General features: G+C 37.7%; 1 protein-coding gene across 3 annotated transcripts in view; it reads right to left on the bottom strand.

Moving 5' to 3' along the window:
- Sntg1 (syntrophin gamma 1) overlaps nt 1-22,631 on the bottom strand; it is a 647,228-nt gene that overhangs the window by 32,269 nt on the left and 592,328 nt on the right. For all 3 annotated transcript variants that reach the window (XM_060385900.1, XM_060385899.1, XM_060385901.1), the window contains 2 exons: nt 15,997-16,149; nt 9,323-9,415 (listed from right to left, as the gene is read on the bottom strand). In XM_060385900.1, coding sequence (XP_060241883.1) covers nt 9,323-9,415; nt 15,997-16,149 — 246 coding nt within the window. The remainder of the gene's footprint in view (nt 1-9,322; nt 9,416-15,996; nt 16,150-22,631) is intronic.

The following is a 22,631-nucleotide window of genomic DNA, read 5'->3' as shown; positions in this document are numbered from 1 at the left end:
GTTTGGTTATGAGTCTTAGTATCTGTTTTGAAACGCTGCTTGGTAGGGTCTTTCAGATGCATTTTGTGGTAGACTCGTGTCAAACTATTGTGAATATGGCATCTTGGCATATAGCTGAATATGTATCTTTCTAGTAAATTATACATTCCAGTGCATATATATGTGTGTGTGTGTGTGTGTGTGTGTGTGTGTATGTGTGTGTATGTGTGTATGTGTGTATGTGTATATGTAGATATGTTCAGGAGTGGTACTGCTGAGTCATATAGAAGATTTGCTTTCAGCTCCTTGAGAATTTTACTCAATGATGTATTTTCTAAATTGCACCAGCTTGGAGTTTCAGCAACACTAAATGAGCACTTGTTGTCAGCTGTTTTCTTGATCCCAGCCCTTTAGTCTGGGATAAGACGAAAGGTTAGAGTAATTTTACTTCACACTTAATCTTATTCCTTCAGTGTGTAATTTTGACATCTTTATCAAATATTAAATGGCTATAATTTCATTTCCTCGTGCTTGAATACTTGATTTTGTTCTAGATGTTTGTTTTTGTGCCAGTATGATTCTCTTTTATTACTATAGCTCTGCAGTATAGCTTGAAATCTGGTATGGTAACCTCTTCTTTTATTTTTTTTAATCAGGATTTTGTTCATTACCCAGTATCTTTTGTGCTTCCATATGGATTTTTGGATGTTTTTCTATTTCTGTGATGATAGTCATGAGAATTTTGGTTAAGGCTGGTAGGACTGTCATTTTAGCAATGTTAATTCTATCATTCCATGAATATAAAGTCTTTTTATCTTCTAGCGTCTTACTCATGTCTTTATTCGGAGTTTTAAAGAAGCTAGTTTTAATCTAATATCAAAACTAATAAAGACAGAAATGAGTAAAATATTATAGCCCCAATGAATACGGGTACAAAACTTCTCAATAAAATACTAATATTTACAAACCAAATATAAGCATATAGGAAAAAATCATCATTGTCTAGTTGATTTTATCTCAGAGATGCATGGTTTCTTCAGTATAGATTAAGCCAATAAACTTTAAAAAAATTAAATGAACTTAAATACAAAAAGCATATAATCATCTTAGCAGATGCAGGAGAAATACATTTTTTTCAAGTTTTCCTAGACAGAACAGGACTGGAGGGGTTATTCCTCAACCTAGTAAAGGCTATATATGACAAACCTACATCAAACATCATCCTATATGGAGAGAAAATATATGCTACCAACTATAACATGGAATGAAATTGTGCTTTCCACTACCCCTACTCCTTTTTTATATAATGCCCAAAGTCTTAGCCAGAGCAATAAGAGGAAATTTAAGAAATACAAATAAGAAAAGAACTCACACTATACTTATTTGCAGATGATATACTATTATAGATAAAATATACTAAAAATTCCACCAGAAAACTTTTAGAATCAATACTTTAAACAATGACAAGATAAATAATAAATTACCAAATTTAGTTTCTTTCCTACATTCCAATCATAAGTATGCTGAGAAAGAGATCATTGAAACACTCTTATTCACAGTATTATATCTAGGATTAAACCTAAAAATTACAACTAAAAAAAATTAAATCCAAAATCATCTAGGATTAAGCCTAAAAAAAAGAGGTTAAAGACCTTCAGAATGAAAAGTGTTTAGAGTTTTAAGATTTTCTTCCTTAGGCCAGTATTCCAGTTTCAACGTTATCGCAAACAACAAAAAATGCATGTGTGAACAGAGATGAAATATCAGTTTGTGTGAAGAAATCGAGGAAAATGATACTGTATGCTTTCCTGGTGAAGACAAATTGCTTAACATGTGAGATTAAGATAGATCATAATTACTCATTAAACACTTCAATGAGCATACAGGAAGCATCCTGAAGTCCATCCTTGAACTTCTGTAGCACTGCCGTGGTGATTGATGGGAATGGGAATGATGTGCTGAGAGTTTGCAAACTGCAACTCCAATTCTTGCAAGAGAAATGTAATAGCTATAATTATTTCCATGGTGTACATGATATATTTAGAAACATCATTCTTCATATTTTACAGCTAAGAAGTAGGAATAAATCCTACTTCCCATTCTCTATGGCTATTATCTATGGCTATTATTTCTTTATATCTTCACTTGCTTTTTTACTGTAATTATTTCCTTAATAAAATATGAGCTGCCCACTAATTGGCTATTATCACAACTGAGTTTCCATTGTGAATAATTTCCTTCTCAGAGTCAGGATCGTCTTAGACTAAGACACCACAGCAGAAATCAATGTTCTCAGACACAGTGTCCTGAATCATTATTTCTTCGCAAGAATGCTGATGTTATTCTAAGCTTTGTTTCCTTTATTAGAAAATTAATAAAACCAGTTTCCATATAATTTTTCTTTGGATAATAAGCTCTATCATTAGAATTGGCTTGAATTTTTAAGTATCCTGTAATCTATAATACTGTAATAGAAAGGAGAATGAAAAAAACAAAGCCTAGAAAACTAGTTTTTCTTACATTTTAAAACAGATTTTTCTTGAAATCACATAAAACTTTGAATCGACAAAGAAGACTGTATGCATATATATACATGTGTGTATATATTCCTAATAATATAATATTATCATATTATTTGCTATTAAAAACAATAAATATTAATATTATACTAAAGAGTAGAGACCATAAATTTGAGAGAGAGCAACATGTGGATAAGAAGGGGAAGTGGGAGGAAAAGGAAGGAAAAAATGATTCAATTACCCTTAAATTTTTCTACAGATTCAGTAACCACAAATTGAGAATATTTTTTGGGGTTTTTGCCTGTGCTGAATAAACAGGGCATTTCGTGTCATTGTTTCTTGCATGGCATAGCATGATTACTCACATAGCATCCATAGTGTATCAGATATTGTACAAGATGAAGCAATTATTTAAAGGATGATGTCTCATGTTATATGCAGATGTGACGTGAATTTATAGAAGGGCTGTAAAATATGAAGTTCCTTCAAGAAGTTCCTAAGACAATTCCCTATAGGTATCGGGAAAAATGTTTAAGTCTTCCTATGCATTTTTTATATTGTTACTAATATTAGAGCATTAAGTATATGCAATGTGCTAACAAATACATTCATCTTATATTTAAACTTATTATTTAAACAAAGAAAAAGAATAAAAGTAGAAACTACAAATATCCTAGATTTAGATGAATGTATAATTCTTTCACTCCTTACCTTACTTGAAAGTATATTCACCCTCCTATTTTTTTAATTGAAGTAATTCTGCACTTGAACTATGCTCTAGTCTACAGGAAGTAATTTAAGTTTATAAATCTCCCAGGCTTTACTGTATACTAGTGTTATAGAAGTTGAAGGGACTCTAGCCAACCTGAGCAGGGCAACCGTGATTCCAACAGGCTTTGCCCTTCTCTCCCATTCATTCTGCCTTGATAAACAATATGTCAGATGCCCCTGTTTCCCTTTTCTCTTCAAGCCTTCTCACCTCCCTTCCCTTCTCTCCTCAATCTGGTTCTCCCCTCTAATACCTCTCATACCCTATCCTACCCAGTTACCTCTCCGCATCCATTTCTCCTGTCTATTCTATTTGCCCCTCTGAATGAGACTCAAGAATGGCCTCCCGTGGGCCCTCTTTGTTACTTAGCTTCTTTGGGTCTGTGAATTGTAATATGGTTATCCTGTACTATATGACTAACATCTGCTCATAAGTGAGTGATTCCATATGTGTCTTTGTGGGTCTGGGTTACCTCAGGATGATCCTTTCTAGTTCCATCCATTTGCCTGCATATTTTGTGATTTTCTTGTTTACTGAGATAAGCTGGAGACCTGCAACAGGGTAAGCTACAGGGAGGATATGGGAATGTCTCTAAGCTGAGCCTCCTAGCAGCGGGGAACATGGAAACTGAGGAGGCCACCTTCTAGCCAGGTAGGATATATAACGGCAGGAGGGGAACACCAATCCATCTATAACCTTCGATCTAAAATTTACCTTACATACAAGATGTACAGAGAAGAGTGGAGACTGGGGAAATGTCCTACCAACGCCTGGCCCAACCTGAGACCCACTTCACGCAAGAGAGCCAACCCCTGACACTATTAGTAATTCTCTGCTATGTTACAGACAAAGCCTTGCATAACTGTTCTCTGAGAGGTTCCACCCAGCTGTTGGTCGAAATCAGATGCCGAGACCCACAGCCAAGCATTAGGTGGAGCTCTGGGAGTCCTGCAGAAGAGTGAAGGGGAAAAATAAGAGGATTCTGAGGGGATAATAATGCCACAAGAATACCAAGAGAGTCAACTAACCCAGACACATGGAGGCATACAGGCATGGAAGCACTAACCAAAGAGCATGCAGGGACTGGAACTAGGCCCCTACACATATATGGGTAGTTTGATCTTCATGTGTGCTGTCTATGACATGGACTCTGTTTCTTGCTTTTGATCACTTCCCTCTGGTTGGGAGCCACAGAGAAAGAGGCTGCAGGCAGTCCTAATGAGACTTGAAAGGCTGGGGTCAGATGGTAGGGGAGGAGGCTCCTCCTTCCTGAGGACTAGGAGAGGGGACTATGATGTTATGATGGAAGAGAGAGGGTGGGACTGAGTGGAGAGGAGGGAGGGGGCATAATCAGGATGTGAATTGAATAAATTATTTTAAAAGTAAATTAAAAAAAAGACATGGAAAAGTAACCTTTACTCTTTGCTTGCTTACCCTTGCATGGCTAGCAAGTTCATTCCTTCATTGGCAGTAAAGCCTGCTTCTTTGGGATTCCATTGTATATGAAGACAAATTGAGACATCCAGCCTTATGTACTGAGCAAAGATGGGATTTTTGAACTTTCTCTTCACAGCTAGCTAGTGTTGGATTAGCTAAGCCTCAGCCTGTGAGTCATTCTAATGAATCTCTCTCTCTCTCTCTTTCTCTGTGTGTGAAGAAAGAAAGAAAGAAAGAAAGAAAGAAAGAAAGAAAGAAAGAAAGAAAGAAAGAAAGAAAGGGAGGTAGGGAGGGAGGAAGGGAGGGAGAAAGAGAGGAAGAAAGAAAGAGAGAAAGAGGGAGATTCATCCTATAAATTGTTATTTTAGAAAATCCTGTCTAATACAGACTTATAAATAATTTTGCCAACCCCTGTGTTGGACTTAGCATACCATGACTAAGAAAACAAAAAGAAAAAACAAGTAAACAATGGCTATTTTCCACCAATAAAGGGCTCAGGATTCTATCATAAAGCATCTGAGGCCTCCAGTTGAGTTATGTCTGCTTAGGGTAACTGATTTTCTAATGTTTACACCAATGTATTTCAAAAGTGTCTCGATAACTTATTTTGTTCTGTTACTATAATGACTATAACGACAAAGTCCGGACTAGATTTTAAGTTGTGCTTATTCAAATAAATTGGGACAATTTCCCATTTCAGCTACTTTACTGAAGAATCCCGCCTACTAAGAGTTGTGTTGGAAGCAGAAGCAAAGGCAATTGGTTACATGTGATTCCAGCTGGGGCAACACCCATGTTTGTTATCATAGCACTCACTACTATTCATGATAGCTAAGCCATATCATTATCAATATTAAGCTGGATGTACTTTAAAAAAAAAAACTAGTAGTTTATTTTAAGTCATTTAAGCTGGATGTACTTTAAAAAATAGTAGTTCATTTTAAGTAATGTATATTATAATTTTTATATTAGAAGAAAATTGATAAGGCCTGCCCCTTATATTCACATTAAACTAGGCAACTGTTCAGTAACTTCTACACAGGGAACTCTCATGAAACAGTTGAATAGATAGAATGTGAATCCAGCCCTCCAGTGTGGAACCTTTCCCTGCAAAGTCGTTGAGCTCAGAAATCTGAAGTTACACTTGATCCCATTTGGTTTGTCTGAGCTCTGTTGACCCCATGTCCCTAGGACTGTTCACCTCCTCACTGCCAGGCAAACCCCCAAGTCCCTCCATGAGCCATAAAATGCTAACAAGCTCCCCACAACATTGCAAGAGTGTCTGTAGAATGGACCTGTTATTTTGCGTTAAAACCATTAATACTTTTCAACGGTGAATCACTCCTAGTTGTCTTTTTCTGTCCTCGGACTTTCTGGGTGACACTTTGGAAGTGCAAATCTTCAGTTTTTCCCAAGGCCAGGAATAAAGTATGATTCCCTTTATGGCATTCTCTCTCCCGTCTTTACCGTCTATGAAAAGGAATATACCTAGGTTTTCTCCTACCTCCCATGAGGGCTTAAGGAAAGAGCCAGATAGACCTACCTCCTACATGCTTCAACAACTACATCAAACTGATGACTGAAAAGCAGCCCTGTTTAGAATCAACCATGAAGCCCTACAGGAGTGCTACATAATACCTTTCACTAGTAGAAAAAAGCGGGTATGTTGGTAACCAACGTAATGGCAGTACCGTGACCACAGCAAATTTATTCACAAGTCACATTGTAGTAAGTCTCCAGCTGCTGCCTACCACTTCCCCTTCTCGTTCTGCACCTAATGATGCCTCTTCCCATTACCCACACATACCAGGAATAGGAACTTCATACAATATCCCTCTCCGAGGTCCCTAATGAGCTGATTTGGGCCAAAGCCTCCGGTGAAAAGTAATTTTCTCCTTAAAATCTCTCGGGACCCTCCAGCCTATCTCATGCCCTTCCATGCTATCCTGAAATTGCATCAAGCTCTTAAACTGTGCACTGTAATTATTCTCTGTTGATTAACAAAACGACAAACACACACATTAAAGTGATACCCAAGAACTGTAATTTGGGAGTGGATGCGTCAATCTCATGAATCCTATAAATGACAGGACCTCTATGACATCTTGAGACTGGTGTGGCTCGTTCTCAAGCCCTGCTGTGATGAGAACTGCCAAGCTCTGTGGAGACCATGTAAGAAAAGCATCCAACTACTCAGAAAGGCTTGTTCTCTGCACTCACTATTCCACATTCCACACTCACTGTCAAAACTTCCAGCAACCCTGTGGGAATGAGACAGCTCACAAGTGCCTCTCAGAAGTGAAGATGAATGTGGTTCATTATGGCATTTGCACAAGCAGAAGCCCGGCCAGAACCATGTTTCAGAGGTAGGAGCAGCACAGTGCTGTCAGGGTAAATCCAAACGGGAAATGAACACAATGGACTCAGCTACAGTTTGGACAAGGGTCTTCCAAAGGCCAGGATGTTAAAGGTCCAACCCCCAAACCACACTACAAACATTGGCTGCGATGGTAAGAGGTGGGACATACTGGGGAAAAAGCGAGGTCATTAAGGCCATGATTACAAATGAGACAGCTGGACTCCATTTTTTTCTCTTCCTGGCCATGATATGCTGCCCCAGCACAGGCCCACAATAAAAGAACCACTGATTTGTTGAGTAGAACCTCTGAAACTGTGAGCCAGAAATCTCCTTTTCTCCCTTTAAGTTGATTATCTCAAGCAATTCACAGGAACAAAATGTCTTCTAACACAGATTCCTTGTCTAGTAGATATGAGCTAATTATGATCTTAAGATATAATCTTAACATAGTATCAGTTATGACTGGCTAATGCATATCTCATACAAAAGAAAATGGTTTAAGTAGCACATATTAGCATTATTCCATACCACAACTCAGCATGAAGCAGGTAGCAGCAAGAACAGTAGTGAAAGCCTAGCAGACGAAAGCAATGTTTGACATGGGAAGGATGCAAAGTGTAATCACTGATACATAGAAAGGTTCTTCCAGGAATGAGGAAAGAGGTCCAAAGTAGATTTGATGATAACATCATCATGCTGTGACTGTGTTTAAAACCACCAGCCTGGAAAAAAAAAAAAAAAAAAAAAAAAAAAACAAAAACAAAAAAAAAAAAAACCACTAGCCTGCACCAAAGGAATGGAGGGCTGTGTGTTGTATGTTTAAAAGGCTGTTACTTCTCACAACAGAAGCAATGTGTAAATTATCAACTTTGTCAAACATTTCTTTGAGACTAAGACATGCCTGTTGCGTATATGCATCACTTCACTTCAGATTAAATAAACATAAAAACTCCATTTTAGTCCACTGATGGGGGCTGGGGTCCTCCTCTCCTTCTATCTGGCCCTAGCATAGAAGGTCTCATCAGAACTGTCTGGATTCTCTTTCTTGTGGCCACCTTGCCAGGGGGAGGTGAACAAAGAGCAGGCCACTGAATCCATGTCAGAGACTGTCCCTACTCCCCTTACTAGGGAACGCACTTGGAGACTGAGCTGTCCATGGGCTATATCGGAGCAGAGGGTCTAGGTCCTCTCCATGCATGGTCTATGGTTGATTCATCAGTCTCTGCAGACTCCCCTGAGCCCAGATTTTTTTGGCTCTGTTGGTCTCCTTGTGGAGATCCTGTCCCCTCCATGTCTTTTTATTTCCCCCTATGTCCATAAGATTCCCTGCAAAGGGACATAGTGGGGAAAGAGGGAGGAAGAGGACTGGGAAGGACTGGGAAGAAATGGGGAAGGTAGCTACAGCCAGTAGTAGTATTTATTACAAAGTAAATAAATTGTAATAAATTATCTATCTTTTAAAAATACAGAAGCCATAATGTAAAGTTAAACACACATACACGCACACACACACACACATTTCTGGAAAAAAAAATGCCATTGAGTTTGTTTTCTGTTGGCCATCTACAGCTGAGCATGGAGCCTGCCCTTAAGAGTGGTTTGAACCCCCAGTGAAACTCTATTAAAGAAAATAACATAAACAGCACAGGCTATAAGATCAAAAGTAAATAAATGGAACTTCATGAAACTGAAAAGCTTCAGTAAAGCAAAGGACACTGTCTTCAAAGAACTAAACAACAGCCTACAGATTGAGAAAGGACATTCATCATCTAGATTTGAGTCAGAAAAATCACACTTTTAAAAATTACATGTAAAGGAAAAATATATATGAAGCTATATTTCTTAGAAATGAGACTAACTAAATCAGTATCTACCATTTTCATCTATCATCCATTTCTCTATTTTTTACCTGTGTTATCTTTCATCTATCTGTCATTTATTCATGTATTATCAATCATCTGTCTATACAGATATAATCTATCCTTCACCAATAATCTTTGTATTTGTATGCATATAGGGCTAGAGTGGCATGTATTTGCTTCAGAATATTAACTATTTGCATTAACAATGTTTTATTAAAGATTGAAACTCTGTTTGGGAAAACAAGACTAAATGTGACTTATTTCACATAAATGAAAATGAAGATCTTAAACCTAACACACAATTATTTTAAACATTTTAAGGAGTTCAAAGGCTTTTCTCTCATTCTTGATTTATAGTTTCGGCACGCTATCTCTCTGGCCACTTGGGACATATTACCTTTGTTGCTGCATCAAAGCAGATGAAGCCTGTGCTGAAGTCAATAGTGAGTCCCATTAGGTGACTCTCCAGCACACATGCATAAGTCTTGCACTGTAGGAAACAGAGAATAGCGTTAGTTTTCACATGGTTGATTGAACCTAAACATCAAGGCAGATACGACATGTCCTGTCTATTGATGGAACACTTAGTAGTTGACTGTGGTTTGCCTCAATAGTAGAATACATTCCTAACATGAATAAAACCCTGGATTTGATCACTAACATTATAATTTTACTTTTATATATTTTGGGAAGATGGATAAATACCGAAGTAGAAAAATAACATAAATCAGATATGAAATAAGGTGGGCCTTACATACAACACCACATACTGTTATATCTGCTTGTTTAGTTTTATTTGACTTTGTTCTAAACCACGTTGCTATATTGTAGCAATCAATGATATAAACTATATGACTCACACATGAGAGAGCTATTTTCTTCAGCAATTTTCAAATACAAGTGCTTATATTGCATCTGTCTTATTACATTTATATAAACTATATTGTTTATCAAAATAGTTATGAATGAGCATATCAAATTGCTTTTATTAGAATGTTATATTCATATGATTACAGCCTAATCTGCATTAAAAATTTATAACCATGACAAAATGTTTATTTGCAGTTAAAATAGTAGAGTAGAAGGCATACTTAATGGACCTTAAAACTCCATGTTTCTGGAGAATTGTATTAGCTTAATACATAGATATCTTAGATAGCTGTATTCGGCCACTAGTAATTTACGAAAATTACAATCAACTTTAAGGAGTGTTCAAGGTTACGTTGGTTGCATTTAGGCTTAATTGTTTGCTATTTCTGTGTACAACCATTAAAAAGAAGATTCCAGGTGAAAATGCATTTGTAATAGCGCATTCAAATTTTCTCATTAGGTTCAACATTACAAATTAAATTACATTGCCTCAATAATCATTAAATGGAAGCAAATAAATGGAATAAGTTGAAAGCCACTAAATTTTTATCCTTTAACTTACAATGTCAATAAATGTAATGAGTGTATTTAATATGTTTAAGTAATTAAATGTTTATTTTAATCACAATATTTGTGAAATAAAAAGTGAATTTTAGTGTGAAAAAAGTAATAGGCAAAATTATTGTTTCAAGAAAGCTCTAAAATGAGTCACTTGGCAACATTTTTGTATAATTATATATTATATAACATCCATAGGTAAATATATATAGGATAAATTTGTACCACCAGAAAAAAACAAGTATAGAATTAATTCAAAAATTTTTATTTAAGTGTAATAACATTTTGAAGTTAATACAGTCTCTAAAACATAATATTAAAAGAGATACTTGTTTATATATTTTTTAACAATTTATTCACTTTGTATCCCCACTGCTTTTCCTATTAAAAAAAAGAATCAACTGTTTGTAAAGTGAACATGAATAAATTTCAAAGGCATCATGCTTCATGAAAGAACTCAGTCTTAAAGGTTTATAAACATCCAACATCTGGAAGACACAAAACAATAGCCACCAGCATCGCTGTCCCAGGGGTGAGGAATGTATGACTAAATGGGACAGCGCAAGACAGTTTGGGAAAGAAGGAAGGCTCCCATATCCTGGTGCTTGTTCTTTGAATCCATATCGATCTTACCATTTAAGGAAGTGGACACCACAAAGGAAAAGTAAGTCATTTTACTTTACTTATGCTAATTTCAAAAGGAAAAAAAAGGAAGAAACTAAAAGTATCAGAGTGCAATGGAAACAAGACATGGAATGGCTATTCTGCAAGAACCCTATAACACTTCTTAAGAATGGACAGTCCATGCAGTTTTTATTACTATTGCTGTATAGTACAGCTTGAGATCAGGGATGGATTTACCTCCAGATCTTTTATTGTAGAGAATTGTTTTAGCAATTCTGGGTTTCTTGTTATTCCATATGAAGGTGAGAATTTTTATTTCAAGGTCTGTAAAGAATTGTGTTGGTAATTTGATGGGAATGGCATTGAATCTGTAGATTGCTTTTGGTAAGATGGCCATTTTTACTATGTTAATCCTGCCAAGCTATGAGAATGGGAGATCTTTCCATCTTCTGATATGTTATTCTAATTCTTTCTTCAGAGACTTGATTTTTTTTTCATACAAGTCTTTGACTTGCTTGGTTAGGGTTACACCAAGGTACTTTATGTCTTTTGTGGCTATTGTGAAGGGTGTTGTTTCCCTAATTTCTTTCTCAGCCCTTTTGTCTTTTGTATACAGGAGGGCTACTGTTTTTTGTTTTTTTAATTAATTTTGTATCCTGCCACTTTGCTGAAAGTGTTTATCAGCTGTAGGAGTTCCCTGGTAGAGTTTTTGGGGTCACTCATGTATACTATCATATCATCTGCAAATAGTGATAATTTGACTTCTTCCTTTCCAATTTGTATGCCCTTGATCTCCTTCAATTGTCTTATTGCTCTAGCAAGGACTTCCAGAACTATGTTGAAGAGATATGGAGAGAGTGGACAGCCTTGCCTTGTCCTGATTTCAGTGAGATTGCTTTAAGTTTCTTTCCATTTAGTGTGATGTTGGTTACAGGCTTGCTGTATAATGCCTTTACTATGTTTAGATATGTGCCTTGTATCGCTGATCTCTCCAATACTTTAAACATGAATGGATGTTGGATTTTGTCAAATGCTTTTTCAGCATCTAGGAGATTATCATGTGTTTTTTTTTTCTTTCAGTTTGTTAATATGGTGGATCACATGGATGGATTTCTGTTTATTGAACCATCCCTGCATACATGGATGAAGCCTATTTGGTCATAGTGGACGATATCTTTTATGTGTTCTTGTATTCAGTTTGCAAGTATTTTGTTGAGTATTTTGCATCAATGTTCATAAGGGGGATTGGCTTGAAATTCTCTTTCTTTGTTGGGTCTTTGTGAGGTTTAGGTACCAAGGTGACTGTGGCTTCATAGAATGAGTTTGGGACTGTTCCTTCCATTTCTATTTTGTGGAATAGTTTGAAGAGAATACTGGCATAGAAACAGAATGATGAATCAATGGAACTGAATAGAAAACCCAGAAATAAACCCACACACTTATGAACACCTGATCTTTGACAAAGATGCCAAAATCATACAATGGAAAAAAGATAGCATCTTCAACAAATTGTGGTGGTCTAACTAGATGTCTACATATAGAAAAATGTAAATAGATCCATACTTAATACCCTGCATAAAACTAAAGTCTAAGTGGATCAAAGACCTCAACATAAAACCAGTCACATTAAATCAGTTAGAAGAAAAAGTGGGGAAGGTCCTAGAACTCATTCGTACAGGAGACAATTTCCTGAACAGAACACCAACAGCACAGGCTCTAAGAGCAACAATCAATAAATGGTATTTCATGAAACTGAAAAGCAAAGGAAACTGTCAACAAAACAAAACGAATGCCTACAGATTGGGAAAGAATGTTCACCAACCCTTTATCTGACAGAGGGCTAATATCCAGTATATATAAAGAACTAAAGAAGTTGAAAAGCAGCAAATCAAGTAATCCAATTAAAAAATGGAGAACAGAGCTAAACAGAGAATTCTCGATAGAGGAATATAGAATGGCAGAGAAACACTTAAAGAAATGCTCAACGTCATTAGCCATCAGGGAAATACAAATCAAAACGACCCTGAGATTTCAATTACACCCATCAGAATGGCCAAGATGAAAAACTCAAGAAACAACACATGCTGGAGAGGCTGTGGAGAAAGGGGAACCCTCCTCCACTGCTGGTGGGAATGTAAACTTGTACAACCACTCTGGAAATCAATCTGGTGCTTTCTCAGACAACTAGGAATAGCGCTTCCTCAAGATACAGCTATACCACTTCTAGGCATATATCCAAAAGAGGCTCAAGTACACAATAAGGGCATTTGCTCAACCATGTTTGTAGCAGCTTTATTTATAATAGACAGAAGATGCCCCTCAACTGAAGAATGGATACAGAAATTGTAGTACATCTACACAATGGAATATTACTCAGCAATGAAAAACAAGGAAATCATAAAATTTTCAGGTAAATGGTGGGCTCTGGAAAGGATCATCCTGAGTGAGCTATTCCAGAAGCAGAAAGACACACATGGTATATACTCACTCATATAGACATATAATATAGGGTGGGCCTACTACAATCTGTACACCTAAAGAAACTAATCTAGAGGGAGGACTCTGGCTAAAATGCTCAATCCCTATTGCAAAAGGCAAAGAGGATGGAGACCAGAAGAAGAAGAAAACAGGAAACAAGTTAGGAGCCTCCCACAGAGGGCCTCTGAAAGGCTCTGCCCTGCAGACTATCAAAGCAGATGTTGAGATTTATGGCAAAACTTTGGGCAAAATGCAGGGAATCTTCTGAAAGAAGTGGGAAACAGTAAGATCTAGAGAAGAGAGGAGGTCTACAAGGGGAGCAACAGAACCAAAAAATTTGAACACAGGGGTCTTTCCTGAGACTCATACTCCAACCAAGTACCATGCATGGAGATAAGCTAGAATCCCTGCACAGATGTAGCCCATGGCAGTTCAGTATCCAAGTGGGTTCCATAATAATGAGAATAGGGACTGCTTCTGACATGAACTGATTGGCCTGCTCTTTGCTCACCTCCCCCTGAGGGGGGAGCAGCCTTACCAAACCTCAGAGGAAGGCAATGCAGCCACTCCTGATGAGACCTAAAGACTAGAATCAGATGGAAGAAAAAGAAACCCTCCCCTACCAGTGGACTTGGGGAGGGGCATTGTGGAGAAGGGGGAGGAAGGGAAGTATTGGGAGAGGAGGAGGGAGGGAACTAGAGGAGGGATACAAAATAAATAAAGTGTAATTAAAAGTAAAATGAAATTAAAAAGAATGGACAGCCCTACAAAGTACTACATAATCTTAAATTTGAAATTCTAAAATAAAAAAAAAACTTTATAAGAAACAACTATAAAAAAAGATAATTGTTGACCAGGATTAGTATACAGTTATGAAGCAAATGTGTCCTTTACTACTAAAATTCACTGACCTGGGAAAATTATAAAGTCAGTAAAGTTAGCTTAAGTAATTACACCTTGTATTATTTCCTTCAACTTTGGAAGTGTAACATTTTATTTACAGAAGTTGTGACTTCATGTTTCAATATTCACTAGACTTCTTAAAGTTTCATTGTAAATTAAATGACAATATGAAATGTCCTCAAGTATGTGTTTTTATGGATATGTCTTTCAAATAAATATACTAGTATTTATACTGCTTACCATAGGTTCAAAACAAAATATAAAATAGTAAATATATTTGAAAGCAGAAAACATCACTTTGTAGTCCTTATACTAAAAATCTATCTCAAAATAAAAAACAGTTGTATTTATGATTTCTTCAATAGTATTAATCAAGTTATAACTTTTCTTCTTTTTTGCTTATTTTTCATTAGGTCATGTTTTTCTATTTATTTCATTTTGTTATGTTGAGAGACGATCTCCTGTGGTACAGTCTGGACCAAAATTGCCTTATACTGCTTAGAATGACACTCAATTTCTTTCCCGGTCTTTATCTCCCAATTCCTGGGATGTAGGCATGCAATGCCAGGCCCATTTCTTTAATTTTAACCAATTTTAATGGAACCGATGTTTGTTATGTAAAATTTAAACAATATTATCCCTGTTAATATGCTCACATTTTCAAATATGAAAATGGAAATCCGAACATCTCAATAAATTTTAGCCCTTTCTAATGCAGTTAACAGGAAAAAAAAATTATGAAGTGTGAGACAAACCAAAAGTTGAAAAGAAACAAATGTTTTCCTTTCATATCATTCATCACATATTTTTTAACAAATGAGCACCCATGCATGTTGGTCCTTGATTTATGGATTTATTTCAAGGGACAAGAATTTAATTAACATCAAATTTTGCATTATCTTGCTCTGGGTCAACTACAGAACCAACTCTGTGAGGTGTTTCATTTCAAGTTCCCACATGTTCAAGAGGTGGAAAGCTCTATGAAGTCTGTTCAAGATATGGATTTCTACTTGTACAGTTCAATAAATACCCATCGGACACTTGTGATTTGCAAAATGTATTAGACTTCAACCCATACAGGAATAAAATAAGCACACTTCTAGCAACAAGTTTGTCCCATATTATTCTGTCAGCCATCCAAAGAAAATGATGAAGAAAAGTGATATTGTGTGCTACAGTGGGAAGAGACAAGTGTGAGCACAGTTGCTGTGGAAGGCATCTGGTAGGCGGCGTTTGAAATCAAGAGGATGCCCACGGATGAAGTGGCCATTGAGAGCCTCACATACTAGGCATGGTTTTGAAAGGCACAAATGAAGGGTAGATTTCTAGAACTTAGGTAGTCAAGTCTGCAGGATAGTTCACTGGTAAGTAACAAACTATGGCCACAGCATTTTCTACATAAGACTCAAATTATGCTAATATGTAATAGGAAGTAGTCTACATAAGGCAAAAGTATGAAAAGAACTTCAATGCTTATTCAGATATGCCTGGTTATTATTCCTCTCAATAATGGTTAAACACTGGCTGCATCTGAGATGGAGGGCACCCTCAGGAAACTGTGCTCCTAACCTCAGACACGTCCAATGAGTGGTTACATCTCCGCGGGTGTCACACATACTGTGCTCCACAGCCTCTCACCTGTATCCGCTCCACTTCCAGGAAGGTGGCTGTTTGGAAGGCTCGTTCCCATTGGGCAAGGTCACTCTCCAACTCCACAGAAAAGTAGAGGTCCTCCCCACACTCAGACTGCATAGTGAAGCAATGTTTCCGTCGATCCAGCAGATCACTGTCCTGATGAAAACCTGGAGTTACACAGGCTGGCATACATCAATTCATACTCAGCACAGCAAGTCTACCAACGCTGCTCGAAACAATGTGTAGATGCCACAATACAGATACAATGTATGACTGTCAGTAAGTCTCAGTTCAGAATTGTCACTGCAGCCAAGTTGCAGAGTCCACACCTAACATACCAGTTCCTTTTGTAACTACTGATGCCCATTCACCAAAAGGGACTCAACTTTCAGTTCTCAGCTCAGCACTGATCACACAAAATCTCTCTCTGATTGCAAAACGGCCTGATGCACAGCCCCCTGACTTCCTTACAAGACTGTATTAACATGGAAATGAGGATATTGCTATCATTCATAGGCAACAGAGATCTCTACTGAGATGATTTTAAAATTACTTAAAAATTATGAATCTATGGAAAATTTCAAAAACTCGAGTCTAATTTGCACCAATTACACTGTACTGTATTCTCCCCAAGGCAAATATTTTATTTATGTGTATAGTTTTATTTCATTATGTCAAAAGATTTTGCTCCTAAACATTTTTTGGCTTTGCTTCAAGTTTTTTTTTAATTAATTTTTTAAATTTTTTTAATATTAGTTACAGTTTATTAAATTTGTATCCTAGCTGTATCCCATTCCCTCATTCTCTCCTAATCCTATCCTTTCTCCCTCTTCTTCTCCCTGCCCCTTTCCAAGTCTACTGATAGGGGAGAAGAACCTCCTTCCCTTCCATCTCACCCTAGCTTATCAGGCATAATCAGGTCTGGCTGCAAAGTTCTCCTCTGTGGCCTAGCAGGGCTGCTCCTCCCTCAGGTGTTGGGGGGTAGAGGGAGGTCAAAGAGCCCACCATTGAATTCATGTCAGAAATAGTCCCTGTTCCCCTTACTAGGGTACCCACGTGGAAAGTGAGCTACCATGGGTTACTTCTGAGCAGGGGTTCTAGCTTATATCCATACATGGTCCTTGATTGGAGATACAATCTCACAAAAGACCCCTGTGCCCGGATATATTTGGTCCTTGTGGAGCTCCTGTCCTCTCCAGGTCATACTAACTCCCCCTTCTTTCATATGATTCCCTGTACTCTGCTGAAGGTTTGGTTATGAGTCTCAGTATCTGCTTTGATACACTGCTTGATAGAGACTTTCAAAGGCCCTCTGTGGTAGGTGTCTTTCCTGTTACTTGTTTTCTCCTATATCCAATATCCATCCCATTTGTCTTTCTAAGTGAGGGTTGATCATCTTACCCAGGGTCCTCTTTCTTGTTTATTTTCTTTAGGTGTACAGATTTCAGTATGTTTATCCTATCTTATAGGTCTAGTTCCCACTTATAAGTGAGTATATACCATGTGTGTCTTTCTCCTTCTGGGAAACCTCACTTAAGTTTTTCACTAAGGTTTTTACCTACCCCAACACATTTATATTCCAATGCACTTTCCAAATTCAGAGATGTAATATGTGAAAAAAGTACACTGACAAGGTTAAGTAACAGGACTACGGGCAGTACAGCTTTCTAAGAAACACAATTTGCAATATTTATTTAGTGTAGTGAAAATTGACAAAAGGCTAATCACTGGTATCATATTCTTTGATGATAGAATGTGTACAAATGTACCATCACTAAACAGTGAAAACAGATCAAATACTTGGCTTTGGCAATGGATTTCAAAGGAATATCTAACTTTCTTTCATCCCAATTTGATTCTTATAAGTATGTGCTGGAAGAGTAAAGGCAGTTACTTCGAGTTTTATTGTATCAGCTCTGATATGAACTGCCAGTAAATTCTCAGAGAGATGAAGAATCTTCTGAGAGAGTCTCAGAAGATGAAGAATGCTTTGTGAAGAGGGAAAACACTAAAGACACAATGTAAGTACAACACAAAGACAAATAGGTGGTAGAGAGTTTTTGGTTTTGGAGTAAATATTTCATCTAGGCAGTGTCTCATTTGAGAGATACTAAATAAGCAGCCAATATACTGCTTATTGTTATTATGAGTGCAAATATAAAACTGTAGGATATATTTGATCTTTATAGATTGGTAAATAATAAACATGAGTGGAATAGTGGCTGAAAATGAAATTAACATTGTTTTATTTATTTTTACTAATTACAGTTTATTCACTTGGTATCCCAGTTGTAGCCCCCTTCTCCCTCCCCTCCCAATTCCACCATCCCTCCCCCTTCTTCTCCATGCCCCTCCTTAAGTCCACTGATAGGGAAGTTCCTCCTCCGCTTCCATCTGACCCTAGTCTATCAGGTATCATCAGGACTGGCTGCATTGTCTTCCTCTGTGGCCTAGTAAGATGGCTCCCCACTTAGGGGCTGTCTCTGACAAGAACTCAGTGGCTGGCTCTTTGATCGCCTCCCTCTGAATGAGGAACAGCCTTACCAGGACACAGAGGAAGACAACAGCAGCTAGTCCTGATGAGACCTGATAAGCTAGGGTCAGATGGAAGGGGAGGAGGACCTCCCCTATCAGTGGACTTGGAGAGGGGCATGGGAGAAGATGAGAGAGGGGGGTGGGTTGGGAGGGAATGAGGGAGGGCTACAGTTGGGATACAAAACAAATAAAGTGTAATTAATATAAAAAATAATAGTAAGAGCTGGAGAGGACAGGAACTCCACAAAAAGAGCAACAGAACAAGAAAATTTGAACACAGGGAACTTCCCAGAGACTCATACTCCAACCAAGGACTATTCATGGAGATAACCTAGAACCCTGACAATGCAGCCACTTCTGATGAGAACTAATAGACTAAGATCAGAAAGAAGGAGAGGAGGACCTCCCCAATCAGTGGACATGGGGAGGGGCATGCATGCAGAAAGGGGGTGAGGGGGGACCAGGAGGGGAGGAGGGAGGGGCTTATGGGGGGATACAAAATGAATAAAGTGTAATTAATAAAAGTTAAAAAAATAAATAAAAATTTGATTAAAAAAACTCAAATGACAAAAAATGCTGGAGCAGATGTGGAGAAAGGGGAACCCACCTCCATTGTTGGTGGTAATGTAACCTTGTACAACCACTTTGGAAATCAATCTGGTGCTTTCACAGAAAATTAGGAATAGTGCTGTTCAAGATCCAGCTATACCACTCCTAGGCAAAATATGCTCAAGTATACAAGGACATTTGCTCTACCATGTTTGTAGCAGCTTTATTCATAATGACTAGGATTTGGAGATTAATATTTAATATAGTGTGTTCAGAAAGGGGAGAGTGGTAACAGAGAGCTGAAGCAGGTGAGGACTGGAACATCCAGAAACCAACAGGAAAGGCAGAGAAATAGTAAAAGCTCTCCAGTTAGGAGATGAAGTCACTGGTCGGATACTGATTTTGACCTTGAACCTAAATGAAACTTTAAGACACTCTATCAACAATGTCCTTTCTCAGTGCTGCATTGGACAGAGTGACAAAATCCTTAGGGAAGAAGAGAGAGATAGAAAGACATGGAGGGGACAGGATCTCCACAAGGAGAACAACAGAGCCAAAGTACCTGTGCCCAGCGGTCCTGCAGAGTCTGATACTCCTACCAAGGACCATGCATGGAAAGGACCTAGACCCCCTGTTCAAAGGAAGCCCATTGACAGCTCAGTTTCTGAGTTCTCTAGGAAGGGGTGCAGGGGCTGTCTCTGACATGAACTCAGTGGCTGGCGGCTCTTTGATCACCTCCCCTTGTGGGGTGCAGCCTTGCCAGGCCACAGAGGAAGATGATGCAGCCAGCCTTGATGAAACCTGATAGGCTAGGGTCAGATAGAAGGGGAGGAGATCCTCAGCTATCAGAGCACTAGGGAAAGGGCATAGAGAGAAAAGAGTGAGAGTGGGTGGGACCGGGAGGAGATGAAGGAGGGAGTTTCAGCAGGAATACAAAATGAATAAATTGTAATATATAAATATATAAATAACATTTAATTTAAAAATTAAAAAAAAAACTTTTTAAAAATAATAACCTTGGCACAAAATTGTAACTAAATATTTCAGTTTTCAGAATTTGTTGATTTTATTATTTATTACTTTGATCTTTAGCTCATTTTGGTTTGTGTGGGGGAGGGGTTGCTGGTGCATATGTGAGCATGGGTAGATGTAAACATTTAAATACATAAGGAGGCCAGATGGAAATCTTGGGCATTGTGACTTAAGAACTGCTAACCTCAATTTTTCTATTTTGTTTTAGTTTTTGAGACAAGGTCTACTATTGGCCTGAAACTCACACATTAGCTTAGACTGGAGGGCCAGCCAGCCTAGTGATCCTCCTGTATTTGTCTCTTCACTGCTGGAAAAACACATCTTTTTCCTGGATGCTAACATCCTTGCTTACACATTGTTTTCATGTTTGTGCAATAGGCATTTCACTGTCTCAGTTATCTTCCCAGATCCCACACTTCCTTTGTCCTCTACAACGCTCTCCGGGGGCGTTGCTATCCCGGCAATCTTTTCATTCTCATAATGAGAACACAATCTTAGCATGACTTTCATGGGCATATTTTATAGTCTCTTGATAAAACTTAACTATCTAACTTTTTCCAAACCACATAAAACAACATTTATTGCTGAGTATTGAGCTCTGTAGAAACTAGTCTTCTCTCATAAAGCCAGCAAACATCATTTCAGTGTTTCTGAGTAACTGCTGCTGTCATTTGTAAAACATCCCACACTTTGCACTTCCGTGGGCATGTAAGCATTAAGTACACAGGTGAAAATAGCAAAAACTTTGTAAGAGTGCTGTGAATGAAGAGTCAAGGGACGATGAGAAGGAATGCAAGAAAAGAGAGGGTTTTATCCTAAGAGGAACCTGTGGAACCACCAAGACCTACTGCATCACAGGCCTGGGAGTAGCTAGAATCATGCCAATAACCCTGTGCTGTGGCTGGAAAGCTACAGGGGCGACATGAAGAATGAGCAGAATGGCTGTTACAGGGAGCAGTGCACAGGACAGCAAGAAAGGAAGACATCTAGAAAGGCAGAAAACTGGGAATACCGTCAAACCACTGTCATGGAAGTGTCTGTAGTCCCCAAAGCATAGCTTTGTTCCAACAGCGATGACCTTCAGTACAGTACCTGCCCCTGCTCATTGCATTTCCATTTTTGCTCTCTATACCATTTCTTCTTCTCTTTGCAAACCTGCACTCGTTATCTAGGTGATGCAAACAATGATGCATCACTAATTATTTAAAGTTATTTATAATTTAACTTAATATTAGGTAGCCCTACTATCAATAAAACCTGTCTGTGGATTTAAACTTCTATAATTGGCCCTAAAGACACATTGCTCTGTGTATTGTCAGAATGTGACTTTTTATTCATTGTCAGTACAATTTAATCATGGTGACTGTAATAAAAGTACTAACCATATCATGAACACTAACATTCTGTCTCATGTGTGACTTCTCTTGCCGTAAGATACACTTCCAGTTCTTAAATTTTAATTGATTTAGTGGTACTCGCCTTGTGGCTAAATTCCTGATGCATAGTTGTTATTTGGAAACATGACTTATGCATACTAAGTCTTGTCTAATGTCTATAATACCATTGATGATTGCAATATTAACATCACAATTGACTTTTGTTAAGAACTAGATCAAATCTTAGACCTAAGCAGGCTCAGGACCAGCACTAACAGCACATGTAACCACCTACTTTTCTCCCTCTCTCTCTCTCTCTCTTTCTTTGTGTGTGTGTGTCCCTTTCTCTTCGTCTCTCCCTCTCTCTTTCTCACTGTCTTCTAATCTCATTTCTCTGTATGTATGAATGCTCTCATAGAGGACAAACTCAAACTCAAAATAGTTATATAAGTGCCAAAGCCTACTCCATATGGATATGTACCATTTCTCAGTAATATGCTTTCCTCTTTGAAGAATACCACTTATAATATGAAATGCTACAATGGGTATTTTCTATGTTATACCAATGTAAGTTAAGGTTTTGGAAGGCCATAATTATTATGTTAAAATGAGCAAGTCAGACACTAAATACAAGCTAAACATGGCCTCACCCATTCATGGAATATAAAGTCAATGATCTCTTAGAAATTGTCAGAAACATATTGATCCCAGATACATATTGATGCAAGATACAAACAAAAGTAGGGAGACACCTGAAAGTGCTAAGTGAGCACTGAGAGAGCATAAAAATGCTTGTGTGCTTTATATCAAAGGGGGAGAATGAGGACAGTGGTTATGTACTACATATTTCAGAAGTTTAAAAAAGGATTTTAAACATGCTCACACAAATGAGTATTTAGAAATTTCCTAAAAGCCCTTCAACTGATGAACAGATAATGAAAATGACCTTCACATACAAAACAACTGCCAAAAAAATCCCTCAAGTTGTGAAATTTGCACATAAATAGATAAAACTGAAAATATTATATTGAGTGATGAGAGATCCTGAAAGACAAATGCCCTAGTTTCTCTCTTATGGATCTTAGCCCTGAATCCTTAGATTTGAGCACTCAACCAAAGTAATCACAAAAGTCAGGCAAATAGGAT

This window comes from Meriones unguiculatus, chromosome 6, assembly GCF_030254825.1.
Source record: "Meriones unguiculatus strain TT.TT164.6M chromosome 6, Bangor_MerUng_6.1, whole genome shotgun sequence".
NCBI classification, from domain to species: domain Eukaryota; kingdom Metazoa; phylum Chordata; class Mammalia; order Rodentia; family Muridae; genus Meriones; species Meriones unguiculatus.
The sequence above is the reverse complement of the archived record's forward strand: the minus strand, read 5'-3'. Positions and strand labels throughout refer to the sequence as shown.